Source organism: Haliaeetus leucocephalus, unplaced genomic scaffold, assembly GCF_000737465.1.
Source record: "Haliaeetus leucocephalus isolate CR32 unplaced genomic scaffold, Haliaeetus_leucocephalus-4.0 Scaffold217, whole genome shotgun sequence".
Lineage (NCBI taxonomy): Eukaryota > Metazoa > Chordata > Aves > Accipitriformes > Accipitridae > Haliaeetus > Haliaeetus leucocephalus.
In genome coordinates, this window is record NW_010972653.1 from 12,186,031 (window position 1) to 12,205,765 (window position 19,735).

The following is a 19,735-nucleotide window of genomic DNA, read 5'->3' on the forward strand; positions in this document are numbered from 1 at the left end:
GTTTTCTTTGCCTAAGGATGTGAAGACTTCCCATATTGCTTTAATTAAACTGAACATAACAAAGCTATATTCGGATTGGATTTTGATGGTACATTTTCTTTTTTTTTTTCCTTTTTTTTTTTTCTCTTCAGTGTACAATGATATAATTCTGGCATTGAGCCGAGTCAGTGGTAAGTAAATGCTGTCTTGGATTTTCACGTAGGTTTTTAATGTTAAAGTCATCTGAGCCTGAGGCAGAAAATTTTTATTATAAGTGGGAAATCTCTGAGAGTCATGATGCTTATATTATTATGGACATGTTATTAAGTTTCTGAATAGGCAGTTGACCTTGCTAATTGACACTATTAAAAGGGAACAAAGTATTATTCCACCTGGCTTGTTTGGTTTAGATACTGTGACAATGTTGTAGCAATAATTTTCTTCTGACATCCCACTGGTAAGTGAACCTTGATACAGAGAGAAGGAGATTCTGATCCTGCTCCCAGTGAGAAGTTGCGAGTCATTCCACTGAAAGAAAAGGGGGTGCACAAGAAAAAATTTTTTGTGCAATTAGAATCATGACACTACTGTTTCACGGCAATTACATGACTAGCTTATTGTTTCACAATGGATCTTGCTAGTCATAATGCTTGTATATGACAATAAAACCATAAACTCATACTGAACTTTTACCTGATATAAATCAGCAGATCTCCTTTGAGATGCATGACCAATTGTCTCTTTGTAGTAGTTGAAAATCATGGCCCACATCTTGAATTTTTCTTGTCCTGACAGTACAAGTAGTTCATTTGACTGTTTCCTATTCATTCCACTATCCTGTTTGATCTGCATATATTCTATTTTACGTAGGTAAGTCAGCCTCTCCACTGAAGATCCTTTGCACTGAGGAAGGAATAAGGCTCCAGTGTTTCTTGAAGTACTACAATGAAGAAATGAAAGTTAGCTGGTCTCACAGGTAGATGAGAATATTTTTTTCAATTTTGAGAAAAAATTTCATCTTTATGTTTTACTATTTACTATTCTGTGGCATTCATTTAGTAACTGGACCACATTAATTAATTTCTCTTTCCAGCACTTCATATTCTCTTTTCACATAGTACATACAGTAAAAGAAATTTTAAGAGACTTGTTCAACACGTATCAGGAGGGCTGTAACAGCCAGGAAAAAAGAATCTACAGTATTCCAGCCTCTTATTCAACACAAGACTGTTTGTTTTCCACTATATTATCTCATTGGTTCAAAGATAGCAAAATACTCGAGCATAGTTTTCTACTCAGAGCTGCCCTTTTCTTTAAATGGATTAAATTCTCCTCCAATACTAGGTGAATAGAAAGGATGTGCTCTCACAGTTTAATAAAAGCTTGTATTAAGAAAGGAATTTTTTTTTTTTTCCAAACTGATACAGTCTTAAGTAACCAAAAATATTTTGATTCTGTTCCTCTTCTTTGAAAAGATACTCAGTGGGGCACAGAATACTTCAAGAATAGCCCTCAGAGCTGACAATATGACCAGAAATGAGCTTTAAAGTTCCCAATAGTTTTCCACCCTCATGTTACATTAATCATTGACTGCAGAGGCACTCTCTTCATCTGTGTATTTACAGTTAAATGTGTGCTCAAATACTTTGCCATGTCAGGCCCTCATTTGTTTGAAACCACAGGTAAGGTTTGGAAGGATTTTAAAACTCTTCAAGAGGTTTCAACTTTCACATTCCTTGATGGCCTGCAAAGATGACACACAGTGAACTGGTCTGACTTGGACAGGAAGAGGCTGGTTTATCAGCATGTTGTCATAGTTTTGCAATGCTGCCCAGCCCTTGATTTCTATGAAGACAGGAACACAAGAAAGTGTCAGTGATCATCAGGTTCAGGGAGCTCGAGAACACTTCTGCAAGGATGTGCAGCTGTAGTCATAACTCAAGCTTTGTATTCAGTAAGTTCTGCGCCTTCTTTCAGTAAATGTGGTACTGATATGATGGAAAGGAAAAGAAAAATATTTTTTGCCTCTGCCTTTTACTATATCTGCTTGAGTTTTAAAAGTGACTTAGTCCATTCTACCATCCAGTTCATAGAAATGTAAAACTAAGAATGCTACATGGCTAATAAGGAAATATCCGCGTGCATATTTATATTTACATAGACACCTCCCCCCTCCTAATATTTCAGATTTTATAATGTCTTGCACATTGATTGTCTTGAAGATCATTAAACACAGATTTTGAACAAATAAAATTTCGATTCTTCCATGAATACAAAGATTATAAGCCGGAGTTGTTGAAGCTAAAACAAAGACTAAACCAACCAACCAAACCAACCAACCTCCCCCAGCATCTCCAAACCTCCCTGCTCTTTTAAATGGGGTTCTAGCAAATCTTTTCTTGGAAAAAATGAAAGGCTAGACAATACATGTTTTTTTACCATTGTCTGCACATCATGAAACATACCATGTAAATTTCTAGCTAGCTTTGAATTATCCATTATACTGCATAGCAGGGAACATAATACAAGTCCTAAAGCCAGCATGCATCATCCACTCATGGCACACTGGGGAATATTATATGTAGTATTTTCTAATACATAGTAATTTCTATCCAGGTATCTAATTTGGTACGCTGAACTCAATGTAGTCGTCTTATAGGAAGGGAAATAGTAAAAATTCCTTTTCCTCATCAGAGTAACTCTCTAGCTATGAAGCCAGATCAGCCCTGTCTGGGTGAATAAAATAACTGATAAAAGAGAAGCTAATGCTGACTTCATCTATTAAAAATTCCAGCTAAACATGCTTGGGGAGGAAGGATGAAAACAAGTATTTCTTTAGTTAATGAGTGAAAGAGGACACTTCTCTTCAAACCATTGGAAGTGATCTGGTTTGCATGCTCTCATTAAATAGTTTCTTCTATTTCCACTCTTCATGACAGATTATGGACCAGAAGAACCCCTGATGTGAATCAGTAGGGCGTTTCTTATATTAGCTTAGGAAGTGATGATAAGTCAATATAATGCCACTGGTTTTTAAAGACCTGTTTATTAATTATCTGCAGTTAGAATATTTGCTTCTTGTCTTGTTCTTAAAAAACCCAAAACCCCCCTACAGGTGTATTTTGACTTGATGCAAGAATAATAAATTCTATGCAAAACTTTTATTGTTTTCTTAATTGATTTTTGAAGTTAATGAAAAATATAGATATTTTTCCTCATCAGAAAAGGTTCTTTGCCTCTAGTTTTCTATTCTGATGTATTCTATGTTAGTATGCATGAAGTGTACAGAAGTCTAAAGTCATGCACCATTTTCACATACAGACATGAATGTGCATATAAACACAGACGATTGTGTATGTGGAGAGAAGAAGAGTGAGAAGCGGGTGAACAAATTAATCTTTGGAATGAAAGCTCAAGCTAATTGTTTCAAAGGGTTTCATACCCCCAACAGGAAGAAAAGAATCTTCTGGGAAATTGCTCCCATTAGTTGCAATTTATCTTTAGTTTAGGAATAGTATGTTATCCTTATATCCATCTTTTTATCCATATATCCTTATCCATCTTTTTATAGATGATCTCCTATGGAGAATATACATGAAAAGAATGTTCAAACTAATTTTTTTTTTTTTTTTTACCCAGGGAATCTAAGATTCCTTCTGGTGAAAAGATGAAGATTGGAGGTGGAGAGGATGTTGCCTGGCTGCAGATAGTTGAACCCACTGAAAAGGATAAGGGGAACTACACCTTTGAAATCTTTGGCGACAAGGAATCCTACAAACGCACACTTGATCTGTCTGGGCAAGGTAAATTTATAAGACCATATAGCAACTTTTCATGGATTAAACAGAATTTACTGGCAATAATCAGAGGAATGACAGTAAAAACGGAAAGCCTTTGGTCAGAACCAATTGTAGTTTAGTTGCACAACCGTTATGATCTTTTTAGTCTTGTATCTGTTTTCACCACCAGTGGCATTGAGTTTCAGGGATTTGGTTTCCCATTTCACTACTGTGTAACCCTGTACTGATTTTAAAAGAGCTTTAACATGAGTATGTGTTTGAATGTTTATACTGAGCCCAAAGTGCAAGTTATGTTCATGGACCATAGCACTCTCAATTGTTTTTTTTACAGCTTTTGATGATGCATATGCAGAATTCCAGCGACTCAAGTAAGTGCTACATCTTTTGCATTTTAATGCTGTAACAACAGTGTCATTACTTACAGAAAACAAAAATTATTAATAATTTCATTAATTTCATTATTTATTTCTCTTCCTCTCTTCAACAATTTTAGGGCAGCTGCTTTTGCTGAGAAGAGTAAGTTTATTTTACATTTTATCAAAGGTGTTCTACAATGTAGTCTAGTGTTCTCTTTAAGGCGTCCGTCATGATATGCTGCCATAGCTTTCAGAGTTTTGTGGCTGCAGTAATTCCCTGTTAACACATAATACTGCAATAATAATAGTATTTTGTGGATTTATTTGTTTCTAATTCCAATGGAAACCCACTAAAAGCTTTACACATTTTGCAAGCCTCCACTGTATCTTCTTGTGTCTGCAGAGGTTTTGTGGCTGTGAGCTTCTGGGTGTCATACAAGGAGATGTTGACTCTGAAAGCTGCTGTTGATACTGAATATTGAGATCTACCTATTAAGTAAAAAATCACCTGCTAGTGCCTGTTGGGCAGTGCTTGCTGAGACACTGACAGTGGGGAAGCTTGTTACTGTTGAGGTGCTGTAGGAATTCTGGTACTTTGATATCAGTTCCCCTGGTAATGACAAGATGCTTCTGCCCACAAAGAGATTGGCAGAACAAATTTTCCTTAGATCTTAGATACCACCAAGATGCTAAAAGCATCCTTTTTGCTTTGCTCTGTGCCCAAAGCACAAACTGTCAAGCTCAGCTGTAGCTTCAAGGTTGTTGTATGTATCAGTTTAGAATGCTATAGCACAATCTCTGCTAAAAAAAGAGGGGACCATAAAATACATTAAAAAGAAATAACACAAAATATCACATAAATTGTATTATTTTACGTCGTTTAACCAGGAACTACAGTTTGTTTAAAGATAAGTCCAAACAAAAGCTGCGACTAATATGATACCACGTTATAAAATCAGTAAGAAATGAGTAATTTTGAGGTCTAAACTTCACACGGTTCACATATTTTTCTTTAACTCCTAGATCGTGGTAAAGTCATTGGTGGTTTGCCTGATGTCGTTACTATAATGGATGGGAAGGTAAGGATAATGTTTGTCAATGAGTCATGCTGACTGGTGAGAAGTTTTCTTTGATGGCAAAAGGGAAGGGGATGAAGATGATTTTGTAGAAGCTGAAAGCAGAAGGAGGATAATTTAAACTACCAAATGGTAGTCATTTAATTGAGACACATGCAATTTCTAAGCAAGCACAGGTCCCATAAGCTGACTGTATGGAGAAAGCACAGCCTGATTCAGATCTTAGGCAAGCAAGGTCAGCCTCAGGAGGAGCTGGTCTTGCACTGATCATGTAGAGGCTCTAAGTTAACTGCATACTCAGATCTGGGCTGCCTTTCAGCTCTGTGTACTAAGCAGAGCAGTTCAAGGGGAGAGTCTACTCCTGCCCTGTAGAAGAAACTGAAGAGGCAGGAGGAAGCAGCCACTCTTTCAGAGCCAGTATACCAGAAACAAAAATCAGGTCCCATTCTCCAGCATGCTAGACAAAGGCTGTTATGGCTGGTAAGAGTAAAGGAGGATAAAGAACCTACCTGGGCCAAGGGGCTAAACTCTCCCCTCTTCCTACATATTGGCAGATAGCCCCATTAAAATATATAATTATGGGAGATTGAAGGCCTGTGAATACACACATTTTTTTGACATCAGTAATAACTAAATGCCCAGATACAAAGTCAAAATTGGTCAGTCTTTGCAAAGTCCCTTCCTAGGTCAGCTTGACTGGTGGAAATGAAATTTCATGATTCTGACTGACTGGTGTCCCTCACTGGGATTTTTGTCATGGTGGAGCAGGACCTCATGCAACCTCAGGCCAAACTCTCTGGGTACTAAGATGGAAGGACAAGACTATTTGAGCTGCTGTTAGTCCTTACAGGTGTGAGGAAGTAATGGAACTTGGTCTCTCCATCCTGGGCGTGAGTGCCAGACTCCAGACACCCAATCCTTCAGTCCAGGAAAGATAAATTCTTTTCATTCTTCCCATGCAGACAGCAAGTTCTTGTCTCTTTCTCCTGAAGCAAATCATCTTCTATTGGGTACCCCATCCTTCCCTATGCAGAGAAACTTAGGTCTTCAATCTGGGAAGAAAAATAACTGAAAGAGAACAGGGTAAAAAAAGAAAAGAAATCTGCAGTATTGTGCACGGTGCAGAGGAGGTACTTGGAAATGATTACCAAGCACTTACAGCACAAGAACTAGGGAATGCCTAATTACATGGTCTTTACAGGCTTTAAAGAATCAAAAAGAAGTATTTTTTTCAAGTGGTTCATAATTAATTTGTGCCTTAGTACCTTAGGCCAAAATAGATTTGGGTCCAAAAAAGAAATAGGCAATATCATGAAAGAAAGTCCAGCAGGGGCCATTAAATACAACGTTCTTGATACAACTTATGCTTATAACAGGTTTAAAAGCCACCAGATTTTGGAAAGTAGGAAGGTATACTGGGAATAGGATCACACTATTCATCTTCTGTATTTTTATATGCTTTCTTAAGCAGTTGCCTTTGACATCTAAAAGAGCTAGATGGACTTTCAGTCTGACTGACTATAGCAGATCGTCTCGTGAGCCAATGTGACTCTTACCATCTGCTGGCTATCCAGAGCATGTTGATCAGGCTGTTTACATCTCTTGCATGAAGTTCATCTTCAGACACTACAGCTGTGTTGCTCTGTGTGGAAACTGTCTTTCTTATCACCGGAGTAAGAGGTTGCACACAACCCTTCCAAATTTCTGTGTACTTGGCCATTTTCTGGATATCGAGGAGCAGCCTCTTTAGAAAGATTGGGGAACATGTGGTCCTTGGAGTGGATGTTGAAAGCTGCTCAACTCTGGACCAGAGAGAGATGATTTTCCTCTTGGCCCATTCCTTTCTTTGTCTCTAATGGGTGTTCACATGAGGTGCCTTCTTATTGTGGTAGACAGAGGCACCTCAGAGCAAGAAAGCTAGTCTTTTAGGAAGTTAGGTGTAAGTCACTCTATGACCAACATCTTAAACCAGTCTAACCATAAGGAAACAGCTTGGTGAAGTCACCCCTGACAGCATGCACAGATGAGCTGCAGTTTCCTCATACAGTCATGCCCTAAAAACTACAACCTTAAGTTAAGGAAATGCTACATAGTGCATTTCCAGAAGTAAAAGGCTTCAACAGAGACCTAATCGTGTGAGGATTAAATAACTGAATGCGTGAAGAGAAAATCTCCGATTCCTGAAATCAGGCAAAACAAAATGCATCACAAGGCAGTGAAACTTTAAAATCACCTCTAAATTAAATATGAACAGGTACCATGCAAGAGCTGTGTAGGTACAAGTGTGGGAAGTAACTATAAAAAAAAAAAAAAAGAGTGGAGAGTTTTCCTCATGCAATGGGATGGTGTAACTACACAAATATATGGACACAAGACAAAGTTTTACTAGTGCTTCTTAAGAGAATATAAATGATTTTAGGTCACATCTATAATTTAATAAATTAGAACAGGCCCAAATGATCTAAAATGACTGTGGAATAGATCTGTTCTCTAGTAAATTTTTAATGTGAACTTATTAAGACTTGATTAATTATTATGAATTAATTATTAATTGCTCTTAAATGAGGTTGCTTTTGAGCGCAGTAGTAATGAAATGTTGCCCGAGTTACAGAAAGGAGAGTAAGATTTAAACTCATGCTATTAGACATCAGTTTGGTCTCCCCAAATTTTATTTTTGTGTTTGCATCATTACTCCTTTAAATATTTTATAGTAAGGCTAGTTCCTATAGGCTCTTAGTTAACTTTATGTCCTACATGGTATCACTTCTTTAAGAGTACTCACACACTTAGGTTGTCACTAGATTGGACCCAGTGCATATAAATCTTCATTCAAGATTCCCCTCTGACTTTGGAGGCATGTAGTATGCAAGACTACTTCTATTTGTGAACATACAGCACTTCTGATCACTTAAAATTTCTTCCTCTAATTTTTTTTCTCTGTGTTATATCACACCTATTCAGTCATTATCATTCAAGAAAAATATTGCACAAAAACGTGCACATATGCACACAGACAGACTTTCTCTGCTCCTTCTGAGTCAGGACTTTTTCAAAACCTGAAGGGGCATATGGAGGGGAGGGAATATAAGGAAGCATTCTGGTAGAAACTATCAGTTTTGGGTTGTTAATTTTTTTTAACCTTTCTTCCCCCCCTCCCCCCAACACAATCATGCATATGTGAAATTTTTAACACGAATTTTAATTACCTAGGGCAGAATTTTTTGGCAGAATGAGTTTCAAGCAAAGGTGGACAAAGTAGGCACTAATCAATGCAACTTCTCAAATGATTCTTTCATTTATTCTGTCATCACTGTACCTAAATACTTAAAGTTTACATAGATATACATATGGTGGCCAAAATGGGGTTCAGCAGTAGCTATATAAAAATTTGGACGAACAACCATGAAAATTTTGTGGGCTTCTTCAATCTCCTTCTCTTCAATGGCCTACTACGTCATTTCAGCTATTCTTTGAATACGTTACACATGCATGTTACACTTTTACAACATTTATGTATTATTTATTCTTCATGAAATATTTCCATTTTACTAGTCAGCAGCACCTGGAATCAATGTCCAATGATTCATGTTATGTAGTCTATTTTTAAGTGATTTTTTTTTTTTTATCATCTCAAGCAATAACCTCAGGAGGCCTTGGCCAGAAAAGATTTGCTCAGTTCTCCTCCCTGCTGTGTACAGGGAAACTTCAAGGATGTTTTTAAACCTATCATTGCCTGAACCTCATGTCAGACTAATGGGTTGTCAGGAGTCTCCTGCAGGCAGGACTGCAATGACAGTCCAACTTACCATCTTCAGACACTGTTACCCCGAGGCTATTACTGCATCACAGTCACTGGTAAGATGGTGGAAGGACTGAATCAAAGAAAAAAAAAAATTAGGAACTCTACTTTTCAGTCCTCAAGAACATGATACCTGCCTTACTTCAATTAACTAGGAATATGAAGTGCCTGAAAGCAATACTGAGAATATTCTGGTTAAACAAATCTGACTGATCCTCAAAATTACTTCTTTTTTCCTCCCTCAGACGCTGAATCTGACCTGTACTGTGTTTGGAAATCCTGACCCCGAAGTGATTTGGTTCAAGAATGACAAGGTCTTTGAACTTAATGAGCACTATGTGTTTTCACTGGAACAAGGGAAATATGCCAGTTTAACAATCAAGGGAGTGACCTCAGAAGACTCAGGCAAATACAGCATCCATGTCAAGAACAAGTATGGTGGGGAAACAGTGGATGTCACTGTAAGTGTGTACAGACATGGTGAAAAAATGCCTGAAATTAAGCCCGGCCAGCTTGCTAAACCCAGGCCAATACCACCATCAGAAGAAGTCCTCAAACCTAAGGGCAACACAAAATCCAGTAAGAAGTAAAGGTTGACAAACAAAATAGAATACATGAGCTGTAGTTGAGGTATTCCCCCACGTAACTAGTTGGTAATGTCCAAAGGGAAACTGAGCTTTTAGGAGTTTGCTTTAGGGAGGTAGCTGTGCTATGGTGCTGTACACATCTGCAACAATCTCACTTGGAATACATGTAATAGGGTGGGACTTACAAATAGCAAAAAACCAAATGCCTGCCAGACGTTCCCATATGCAATAGCAAGTTGCACAGACGTACAGTAAACCTCCATTTCCCCCTCTCTAATCTTCCACAAAAAAACCCCAAACCTACCCAACAACCCTCTGAGAACAAATGTCCCATCAGTAAAGGTAGTGAACTGCAGTTAGAAACATATTCAGAGATGGTTCCTGCTTTGCTCCACACACAGTCCCTTTGGCTTTGAAGCCTCTGATCCTTTAAGTCTAGTGGACAGTCTCTAATTAGTAGTGATACTGTTGTTTTATAGCGTGACTTTATCTTTAGTAGACTTTTACAAATGTTCACTGTTTACTCATTGAAGCATAGGTCACATGGTTGCATTTTGTTTTTCTTGCTTTGTGCTAATAAAACTTTAAAAGTCACCTTTGTTACTCATTGCTCTGAATCACACCTAACTAGTTCTGTTTACTCTCTTTCACTGTTTAATTATTGCTTATTGCAAAATTTCACAGCTGGTAGCATGCAGACTATCGACTTTCAATAAAGAATGCAAATTACGGTTAATCACAGTCACTGGGTGGCACTTGCAACAATTTTTACTCTTTACAATACACATCAAGATGCAAGCTTAAACTGGTACCAAAAGACATGTACACAATTCAGTCACTTAAGATAATTATGTCTTTGATTCTCCTCTATCCAAAATGAACAACAGAACTCTTCCATGGATGAAGTGATGTTCTGCTAGGCAAAGACTTCAATATATGCTTATCATGAAACATTGAAATAGAACAGACTTCAGTGAGATTACTCACATATCTGTACATGATTGAGTGTTTGCAGCGGTGTCTTTTTCAGATCAGGTTCTCTGTTCAATAAAAGTCCATTTATCTACCTAGATGAACCTCTGTAATTTGCTAAGCCACTTTCAGCAAAGAGTTCTTCTAATGGTAAGTAACACTGGTGATTGATACAAACATCCCAGATGCGGCCCTCCTCTCTTGTGACTTCTCCCAGTCTCTCGGATAAATGCAAGGAAAAGGGAGCACTGTGGGAGACGGGAGCTTGGATGAGGGGTGGCCTGGAGAAACGGCACTCTGCAAAATCTTCACTGGAGAAACTGGATGGAAGTGTTTGACATAAGTGGTGGGACTGTAACTTGTGTTTGGGGTCATGGCTGAAAGCCAGCGCTGAGTGTCTGATAGTGTCTGAGCTTAAGTGTGGAAAACACAGAAATAATAGTTCGGGCTTCCCCCTCCCTTCCCCTCCCAGCAGAGAAACTGAAAAAACAGGAAAATGAATAGTTTCAGAGTAAATTTAATCTCAGGGCTTTTTTCCATTTTTTTTCCCCTCACCTAATTGACATAGACCTTCCATTGTTTGTCTGGCAAACAAATACTTCACTTGATTCAAAAAATGTTTTATTTTCGAGACAGATGAAAAGCAGAGGAAATAAGAAGCTAATTTACAAGCTGTCAGGTACAGTAGGTTGGAGCACTCATCTGGGAGTCAGGAGAGCAGCATTCCACTTCTCCCTTCTCTCCATCCATGGGGATTTGGACCTGTATCTCTGACCACCAAGAGCAGTGCACTAATGCCCAGCCTTCCCTGTATTTGGAAGTGCTGCTTCTGTTGATCCTTTTTTACTTTGTCTGACTAGGTAAACAGACTGAAAAAGGGACTAGGCCTAGGCATCCTACCTCTCACATGAGCATGTTAAATGCTAGATTTGAGAGGTTTTCTCCCTTTCTTGTACTTTACCTTAGTTTTCAGTATTGAAGGAGGGATTGAGGGTGTGGTGCTCTGGACTATTTAACAACCTGATGGTTTGAACAGATAATGATGAAGATGAGAATGGATTCATTGTAGTTTCAAATTCCTTGGGTAAAAAAGACTGCAAGTCTCCTTTGCAATTCATTGATATCTGTGAGTAGTCGTGATAAAAAACATCAGGCCAGCTCTGGAAAGGAGAGTCTTTAATCACACTTTATTAAAAGATGCTTTGATTTTTAAATAAACAGCTTTTTGAAAGATTTATGTACTTAGAGCCAATGAACAGTGGGTTTATATTTAAGTACAGTATAACCAGCCAGGAATTACATTGGCCAGTGATGAAAAATGCTTCTTTTGGGGAAAAATTCTTGTGGCTGTGGAACCACATTCTGTGTCTGGTCATTGAATGAAAGTGTCCGAGAGGGTTAAAGGCTCAAGGACATGATATTGCTGTGAGACAGTTTAATTAAAAAATTTCAGGACACAAAGCAAAGCAAAGATTTATCTTCCAAATATCTATCAAAATAAAAAAAAATATTTTTATATGAATTTGTCATCACAAGAACTTCAGCAAATCTCTTGATAAAATAACTCAAAATTTCTTCTTTCTATTCTAATTTCTTATTAAAGGCTTTTCAGGTTTTCAAAATCTTACCATGGCAGGCTCACAAAACATCAGAGCAAGTCTCCGTAGCATACAAAGTGAGTATCAGCAAGAATTTAATATTATTCTTATCTCCTTCTACAGTACACAAGTTAATTTTAGCTGACACTATCAAATTATTGCATGTTATGGCAGCTTTTCAGAGGTATCCTTGGGCACAGGAGACAAGGTTACTCTCATCTCAGTTGTACCTTTAGCTGGCCTTCTTAGTTAAGCAAGCTTCACTTATTTCCTTCCAGGCAAACAGAAATAATTTATTATGACAGTTAATCCTCTGCTGAAGTACAGAAATTATCATTCACAGGAACATTGTATTCAAAAGGCTAAGGACTTCCTATAAACTGTTTCACATTTTTCAGTGTTCAGCGTACCTTTGATTCTTTTGTACACATTTTAAAATCTTGTTATCAGTGCTATGAAATGAATTGGGTCAACTCTGTTTAAAAGGGCTATCTTTTTAGAGCGAATGTGCACCTAGTTGCCCGGAGGGGCAATACAATTGGATGGATATTAGAGGGACAAATAGGATGCTCTGGTAATCAAGTCAGATGCAATACATGATGAGGCATATTAGCATTTGCACACACCCTTCACAGACTTGGTGTCAGCATTAGTTTAAGTAATAAACATTTCGAAAGGGGAAGGGAAGAAAGTAAGATTTGCTGGGGAAGGTCTGATGCCACATGAGCCTACCCACTCTAAGGTCAAGGGAGATTGACTCATTTATTCTGGATATGAACCTAGACTGTTGTTTTTGCAAATCCAGGGGCCCATTACAGTGAATTAGCTATTTCTGTTACCTTTAAGAAGAAATGTTTCTATTAGCATAATTTTCTGTCACACTGGTGAGTTTTGTGCTGTCTGAGTCATGTTGCGCTTTTCTAGGCAGTGCTAGCGTGAAATGGAGCATTGTCGACTTGTCATGGGAGGCAGATAAGATGTCAGCCAGTTGTGCTGATAGGCCAAAGTCATGGCTGTGTCTGTCATGTTGGCTTTCTGCTACAAGGCTGGCAAGGCTGCCTTTTCTCCAAGCACCTGCTTCCTTTGAATCAGCTTTGATACGTTACTGTTTGTTTTCTTGGAAACAAGTTCTCTGAGAATTCCTCCTAAGGCCAATTTACAGGTGCTTTTTATGAGGAAAAGATTTTTTTTTTTTTTTTATGACAGTATTTTCCTCTAGTGTAAATCTTTTCCCAGCCCATAAGGTTTGCTTGCATCCCACAGCTCAAAAACCTGTGCACACTTCATTAATCTGCTCTTGTATGGAGGCAGAGGTTCAGCGATAATAGCACCCTAAGTGATGTTAACGCACAGACGGTTTTTAAAGGAAACTTTTGAAATGCAATAAACCACTTTATTTTCTGGTTTGTAGAACTAAGAATAAAACCTCTAGATGGCACCAGAAGAACAAGATAGAAATGAGCAGATCTTAAAAAATTCTGCCAGCTATAGCATATCCATCATTTTGATGCAAACACATCACTTAGGGAATGGGAGATTATTAAAAGCATTATACTTATGCCAGTGACAAGGACAGGTCCAGCAAATGACTGTTTCCCGGAAATAGCAGGTGATTTTGCAAGCAATAATGCTGCCTCTTAATCTTTGCATGACACACATTAAGAGGTTAAGCATGCCTTGTAAAATATTGCAAGACTCATGTTACATCAAGTTTCTCCTTAGGATATGAAAGCCCCAGCCTTTTGACTATATTTACGAAGGGAGATTTGAATTCGAGCTCTAAAGGCAAACCTCTCAGACTTAGCAGCTTCCATAGATTTTCAGAACACTGTTTCTAATACTGCAAGGCCCATGCCCTACAATTTTTCTTCAGTCTTTATAGAGGGATGATTCCATTTGAAATTAACGGGAGGTCTGGGAGCAAAGAGTGCAGGGTCTGCTCTCAGCACTGCCACTGCAAGATTCAGTGATGTCGAGACCTGTAAGAAACTACCAGTAGCCTTCTATATTAATATTTAATTCCTCATTGGAATGTGCAGTAACTCAGTACCAGCTTTGTCCTTGGGTATTAGCTCAAGGTTTATCAGATTGTTATATTTTAAAAATAGCACACTTGACCTCACATCATTTCCTTTATGAACATTTGAACTTTGTGTGGGTGCATTGAAGGACTGTTAACTTGTAATAAACTTGTCTCATTTTTTAAGTTAATGTAGCTTCATTTTCTGTTATTGTTGCTCCTGTGTTACATTAATATTGTACAGCTGAGAGTCTGATAGGAAAAAGAGACCTAGACACCCTACTGCAGTTAGAAGTAATATGGTCAATAGCTGCAGCTAAAACCTTTCCCATGGTATCCTAAACTATCCAGCAGGGTTGTCCCATGCGGATTTCACCTGGCACCAGTGTCCCCCAGGAGGGAATTTGTCCTCCACCCTGTCAAGGGCCTCTGCAGGAAGCCATTATCCATCTGATGACATTGGTGCACACAGCATGTGGAAGAGAGGCAGATGGAAAGAGCCACGACTTCTTTTAAAGCCAGAGCCAGTGTAGCTCTTTACCATTTTAAATCATGGTAAAAATGATGATCAAAATTTTGGTCTGCTAACTTAGTGACCTCCACTGGACCATTTTGAATGAAGTGCACTAAAAGGCAATCCAACAATTGTAAATCAACCCCAAAGCCAGCCCTCCTGATTGCAAGATAGGATGTGAAAAAGAACACCTCATAGTCGTGTGCCACTTTTGCTGTCTGGGAAAAAATGCCTTCCACATATGAAAATGGCAATCAACCTCCTGCATGGTGCTTAATGGGAGGTAAAACACAAGACGACTCCCTGGCTGGGAGTTACGAGGCCACATGCAGATGTCTCCATCTGAGCTAATCACTGAAACTCCCTTCTTAGAAAATGGAGAGAAACAAGTACTAGTAGGGCACAAGTCATGTCATTCTAAAGCAGGTGTCTCAAATCAGTGAGATGAATCATGTCTATTCTTTCCACCAACTGTAAAGGGAGCTTAGTATAGCCAGGTTGGATGGGAGACATCTACGTGGCTGATGTTTAAAGTTATGCGTGACAAATTCTGCACCATGTTTCTCTAATTAGCTCTTTAGTTGAAAAGTCTATTTACAGAGATGCTTCTTAATAGCTGGAATGTTTTTACAGGCTGGCTTCCTCTCCTGAACTCTTGTATTTTGAAGTCTTTGCTGCCTTCTCTGACATCTATGTTATTTTGAAATCTCTGTGCAAGCATTTGCTGACTTCCAGCAGCCACTTGGTCCCAACTCATAGCTGACTCTTGTGATTTGGCCTTTACCAAGACATTCTGTTAGGCCTTCTATTTTGAATATGTAAGTCTTCATCCCAGTTTTTGATTGGCTTTGATGCTGCTGTTAGTGTGGGACTTGTTTCTGCCTTTGCTCCTCTCAGTGCCATCGCTCTGTGGCAACATCTCAATCAATAGATGCCGTAAGCCTTTCATGGTCAATTAGTGTCCTTTTGCTAGGCCTGTAAGATATGCTTTGGGCAGTTTCTCTGTCGTGCTGGCCAGGCAGCACCCTCTGGCTGGAGAAGCACGATTCTGTGGTTCTCATATGCCAAACTTCCAGTGTGCCTAAGGCAGCTCAGCGACTGGCCAAAGCTCTGAATCCTCCTGCTCCTGGGCTTGAGCCTGTCTGCTTTTGTCAGCTGGTTGTCTCTAACTAGTTCCCAGTTATCTTTCTGTTCAGCTCTGTTACTCTCTTTGACTTCATGGTTTCTTGGTATGATCTGTGTCCCTCTGTCATTCAATCTGCTGTCTTTTGATAGTACTTTAATGGCAGAATCTGTATCAGTAAATAAAACAGCGCCAGGCTTGATTACCTAGTCCTTAGGTCAACACCCTCTACAGATCACATTAACCGCTTCTAGCATCCACCACAAAGTGTAATGTCACCTGAACTGCCCACTGAAGACAGTACTTACCCACCCTAACTTCAGATCAGGAGGTGTTTAAGAGTTTGTGAGCTGACCTGCACCAAAACTTTGCTACGGTCAGTCTGAATAAATAAAAGCACTAGCTAATTAAGTTCAATGCTGATGCCTTAGCACTGGTTAATTTACTAGCAGAGGTTGTAACTAAAGTGTCCAGGCATCAGTAGCCATATGAAATGTGTATGTGATAGCAGCAAGACTTAGTGTCCTGTTAGTAAGTAAATAATTGAGCCTATGTGGCCTGCTGTTCTTGTAACCACTTTCAGCAAGCAAGCCCATCCTAATGAAAATGAAATGTTTGGCTGAGGAGCTTGTGTGTCTCTGTACTGTTGGTAGCTGAACCCAGCATTTCTGGATGTTGACCCTTTCCTGTTCATGATGCCTTTTTATCAGTGTCCACCACTGATTGTCTTCCCACTAATTTTTGGGTAACTTAGGGGGGAAAAAATGGGTTATGATTAACTGGCACAATTAGTACTTGAACTCCTCTGTGATGTATAAAGCACTTTTTGCAGGCTTAGACCTTAAACTTCCTGATTTTCTTGGCTTTTGGGTAGACCTCCAGCTCACATACGGTAAACACCTGTGGCAGCTTTTGCTGTTAAAGGTTATGTTCTGACCTTTCAGGTACAGGCTGGGCTCTTGTGAGACCTTTCTCCTTATCTTGGTGCATACCCCCTGCTGCTCCAGTCTGGCATTTATGCCTGGTCAATGGGCTTCCAGGTTGCCTCGGATGTGTCTTTTTTTCTCCAAGTGTGACACGTGGATCTGTTTCACTTTGTCATCAGGTCTTAAACCTGCTTTTGTGTTCCTTTTAAATACAGTCATGTTTTACATGCACAGTTCTCCTTTTACTGGCTTCAGACAGCTAAATTCCTACGGGTGTTACTCTTTTCAAGCTTATTCATCTGAAGTAAGTCTGTGTCCCATCCTGTTGTGACTGCCTGAAGTGTCCCGTCGCAGCTTGGAGAGTATCTCTTGCAGACCATTCTGTCTCCTGCATCATCAAGTCACCTGTATTGTAGTCCATTTAACTAACCATGATTTCCCTTCTCAGAACCTTATCCTTACCTTGTAGTACCAAAGACTCAGAAACATAATTTCCATCACTCTCAGAATTCTGCATGATACTTTCCGATGGGCTCTGGTCAGGCCTCTTGTCCATGCCATGCCAAAACGTGAACTGATATGACTGTTCCATTCCAAAGAACACAGCTAGTAATTCCCCTTCCATCTGAGCACAGTCTCTTTGGGCCCGACAGGCTTTAATTGAAAATGCCATGGGCCAATGACTTTTTGCAGTAACTGTGCTCCCAAGTCTCCTCCTGAGGCCTCAGGCTGTAATTACAGATGCTCCACAGGCGTTTCAGGATTGGCAGCTTGCTTATATTCATCTTTATTCTTTCAAATGATCTTGTATTTTGATGTTAAAGAGACAGTACATAGATATTCCTAGTGGGTTTTGTCTTTAGTGTGAGCAGTTAAACAAGTTGAGTCACTAAGGTGTAACCCGTCTGGAAAGTCCCCGCCGAGACTTGTATTGTTTTCCCTTTCCAGGAATCATACCGGGAATGATGCCAGCACATGTCCCCTGGAGATTGGGTTAATCATCAAAGGATTGCTTATCCTTCTCGCAGGACTAATCATCTCCAGCATGAACCAAATTTGGTTCACATGTCAACAAGCTCAACCCACAAGGTGGAGACCCTCACTTCTTTTATTTATTCTAATCAATACAGTAACTATAATACATTCTGCACCGTACATGTTTCTCAGCTGTGGGGGCAATCTACTGTAACAGCAATTATAAGGGAAGGTGATGAGCTCACCTTCCCATTGAGATTTGAAAGGTAATTTGGGATAATGCAAGTCAGTTTGAAAAGAGTTTCCAATCTTGGTGGCATCTAGTTATTTTCACTTATGACCCTACTGACAGTAAAGCCACAGCTTTTGTTCTGACAATACGCAATGCTTCGGTATACGCCATATACCTGATCATTGTACTGGGGCTCAATCACAATGGAACTGCCCTCTTTCCGTTAGAATGCAGAGTATGGGCCCAACAAAATGGGAACAAATGGCAAACTATTGATGTTGATATGTGTTGTATGGGAACAACAAGGATTTATTTGTGAAAGTAATACCGTTAAGGCCCAAGACATTTGTCTTGACACTGAACAAAATGTTTGTCATTTTGAAATACTTCCTGATGAAACCCCTGAAAATGTACTTGTATATGTTGGAAATGGATATGTTTATATGAGACCCCTTTGTGATTCTATATTTACAAACACCACTGTAGAGACATAGAATCACTCAAATATCTGTATTTGTAATTTTACCAAAATTATGGGATGTGACTTTAACTATTCAGCACCTCTCACAACCCACCAATTGCTACAATGTACCTAGAGATCGTTTCAAGATTTTTGCCTACCCCTATTTGAATGAATCTCACATTAATAAGAAAATTGTTACAGCATGATGACCTGAGTCAACTGATAAAATGAATTCAAACAAGGGACAAAGAGCCCTGATTACCATCCCTCATGATGCAGAAAAGATGCACCATGTCCTAGAAAGAGCAAAGAAAGGTGGAGAACATCACTGGTGGGAAACTCTTTTTGGACGATGACCAACATCAATGGGAATTTTAAATTTGATGCTGCACCCAATTGTAGTTTTGTTAGTTTTAACCTTATTATGTTTACTACTTATAATCATTCTGTATATCAAATTTGGTAAAAGATGAAACAAATTATGTCAATCCAACATGTAAAACATATACAATCAACCAATTCTGTATATGAAATGGTGTATAACTAGCAATTGTGACACTTAAACTAAACAACTTACCATATAATTGTACTCTTACCACTGATCTGCAATACACCACATATTTATGACATGGAGGGAAGAGGTAACTGTACTACTACTCTGTGAGTTGATAAAGTGGATTGACTGCAGTCACAGGGTGGAGTGTGAAGGATGCACTTGACCCCTTAACCAAACTAGTAGTAGTTTCGTACAGGCTCCAAAGGAGGTAAAGGCCTAAGCCAGGCCTGAGAACTCCTCTAGTTTCAATCTGTTCTCTGAAAGCCCACGAAGGAACAGTGACTCAGTGAGCATCGATGCATATGAGCTTGGAACACCAAACATGCAATTAACACATGAATAGCAGGTGGCTTTTCCAAATCTTTATCAAGGAACAAAGTGAGTTGTTGGTACAAGGAGTCTCATGCATACCTTTCCCATCACATGTAATTTGACTACAAGCCAGCCACTTTATTCCATAAATATGACAGCCTAAGTGAGTCTTCTTTGAGCTCTCCCTGCTAGGCAGTGTGGCTGCATGGCGGTGATCTCCCCTGGAGCTGGGACGACTCTCAAGGTTGCTCCTCAAGGCAGAGAGACCTCTTACCAGTGGCAGATCTTTGGTAAGTGACTGATATGGTGCATAACCTTGTAGTATGGTAACTTTGATTTGTGCCTTGATAGTTTTGAATCATTGTTCAAATGGTTGTGCCATACAGTAATAGTGAACCTTGCCATTGAACTTTGTTAAGTCGCACTTTTACAACATCATATGAAAAC

At 39.1% G+C, this 19,735-nt stretch overlaps 1 protein-coding gene across 1 annotated transcript in view; it reads left to right on the top strand.

Annotated features, from left to right (window-relative positions):
* Window positions 1-10,341, top strand: part of MYOM2 (myomesin 2) — a 79,880-nt gene extending 69,539 nt beyond the window's left edge. The window contains exons 31-37 of the mRNA XM_010566736.1: window positions 132-170; window positions 850-955; window positions 3,619-3,782; window positions 4,111-4,147; window positions 4,273-4,295; window positions 5,159-5,214; window positions 9,256-10,341. Coding sequence (XP_010565038.1) covers window positions 132-170; window positions 850-955; window positions 3,619-3,782; window positions 4,111-4,147; window positions 4,273-4,295; window positions 5,159-5,214; window positions 9,256-9,600 — 770 coding nt within the window. The 3' untranslated portion in view covers window positions 9,601-10,341. The remainder of the gene's footprint in view (window positions 1-131; window positions 171-849; window positions 956-3,618; window positions 3,783-4,110; window positions 4,148-4,272; window positions 4,296-5,158; window positions 5,215-9,255) is intronic.
* Window positions 10,342-19,735: the final 9,394 nt, after the last annotated feature.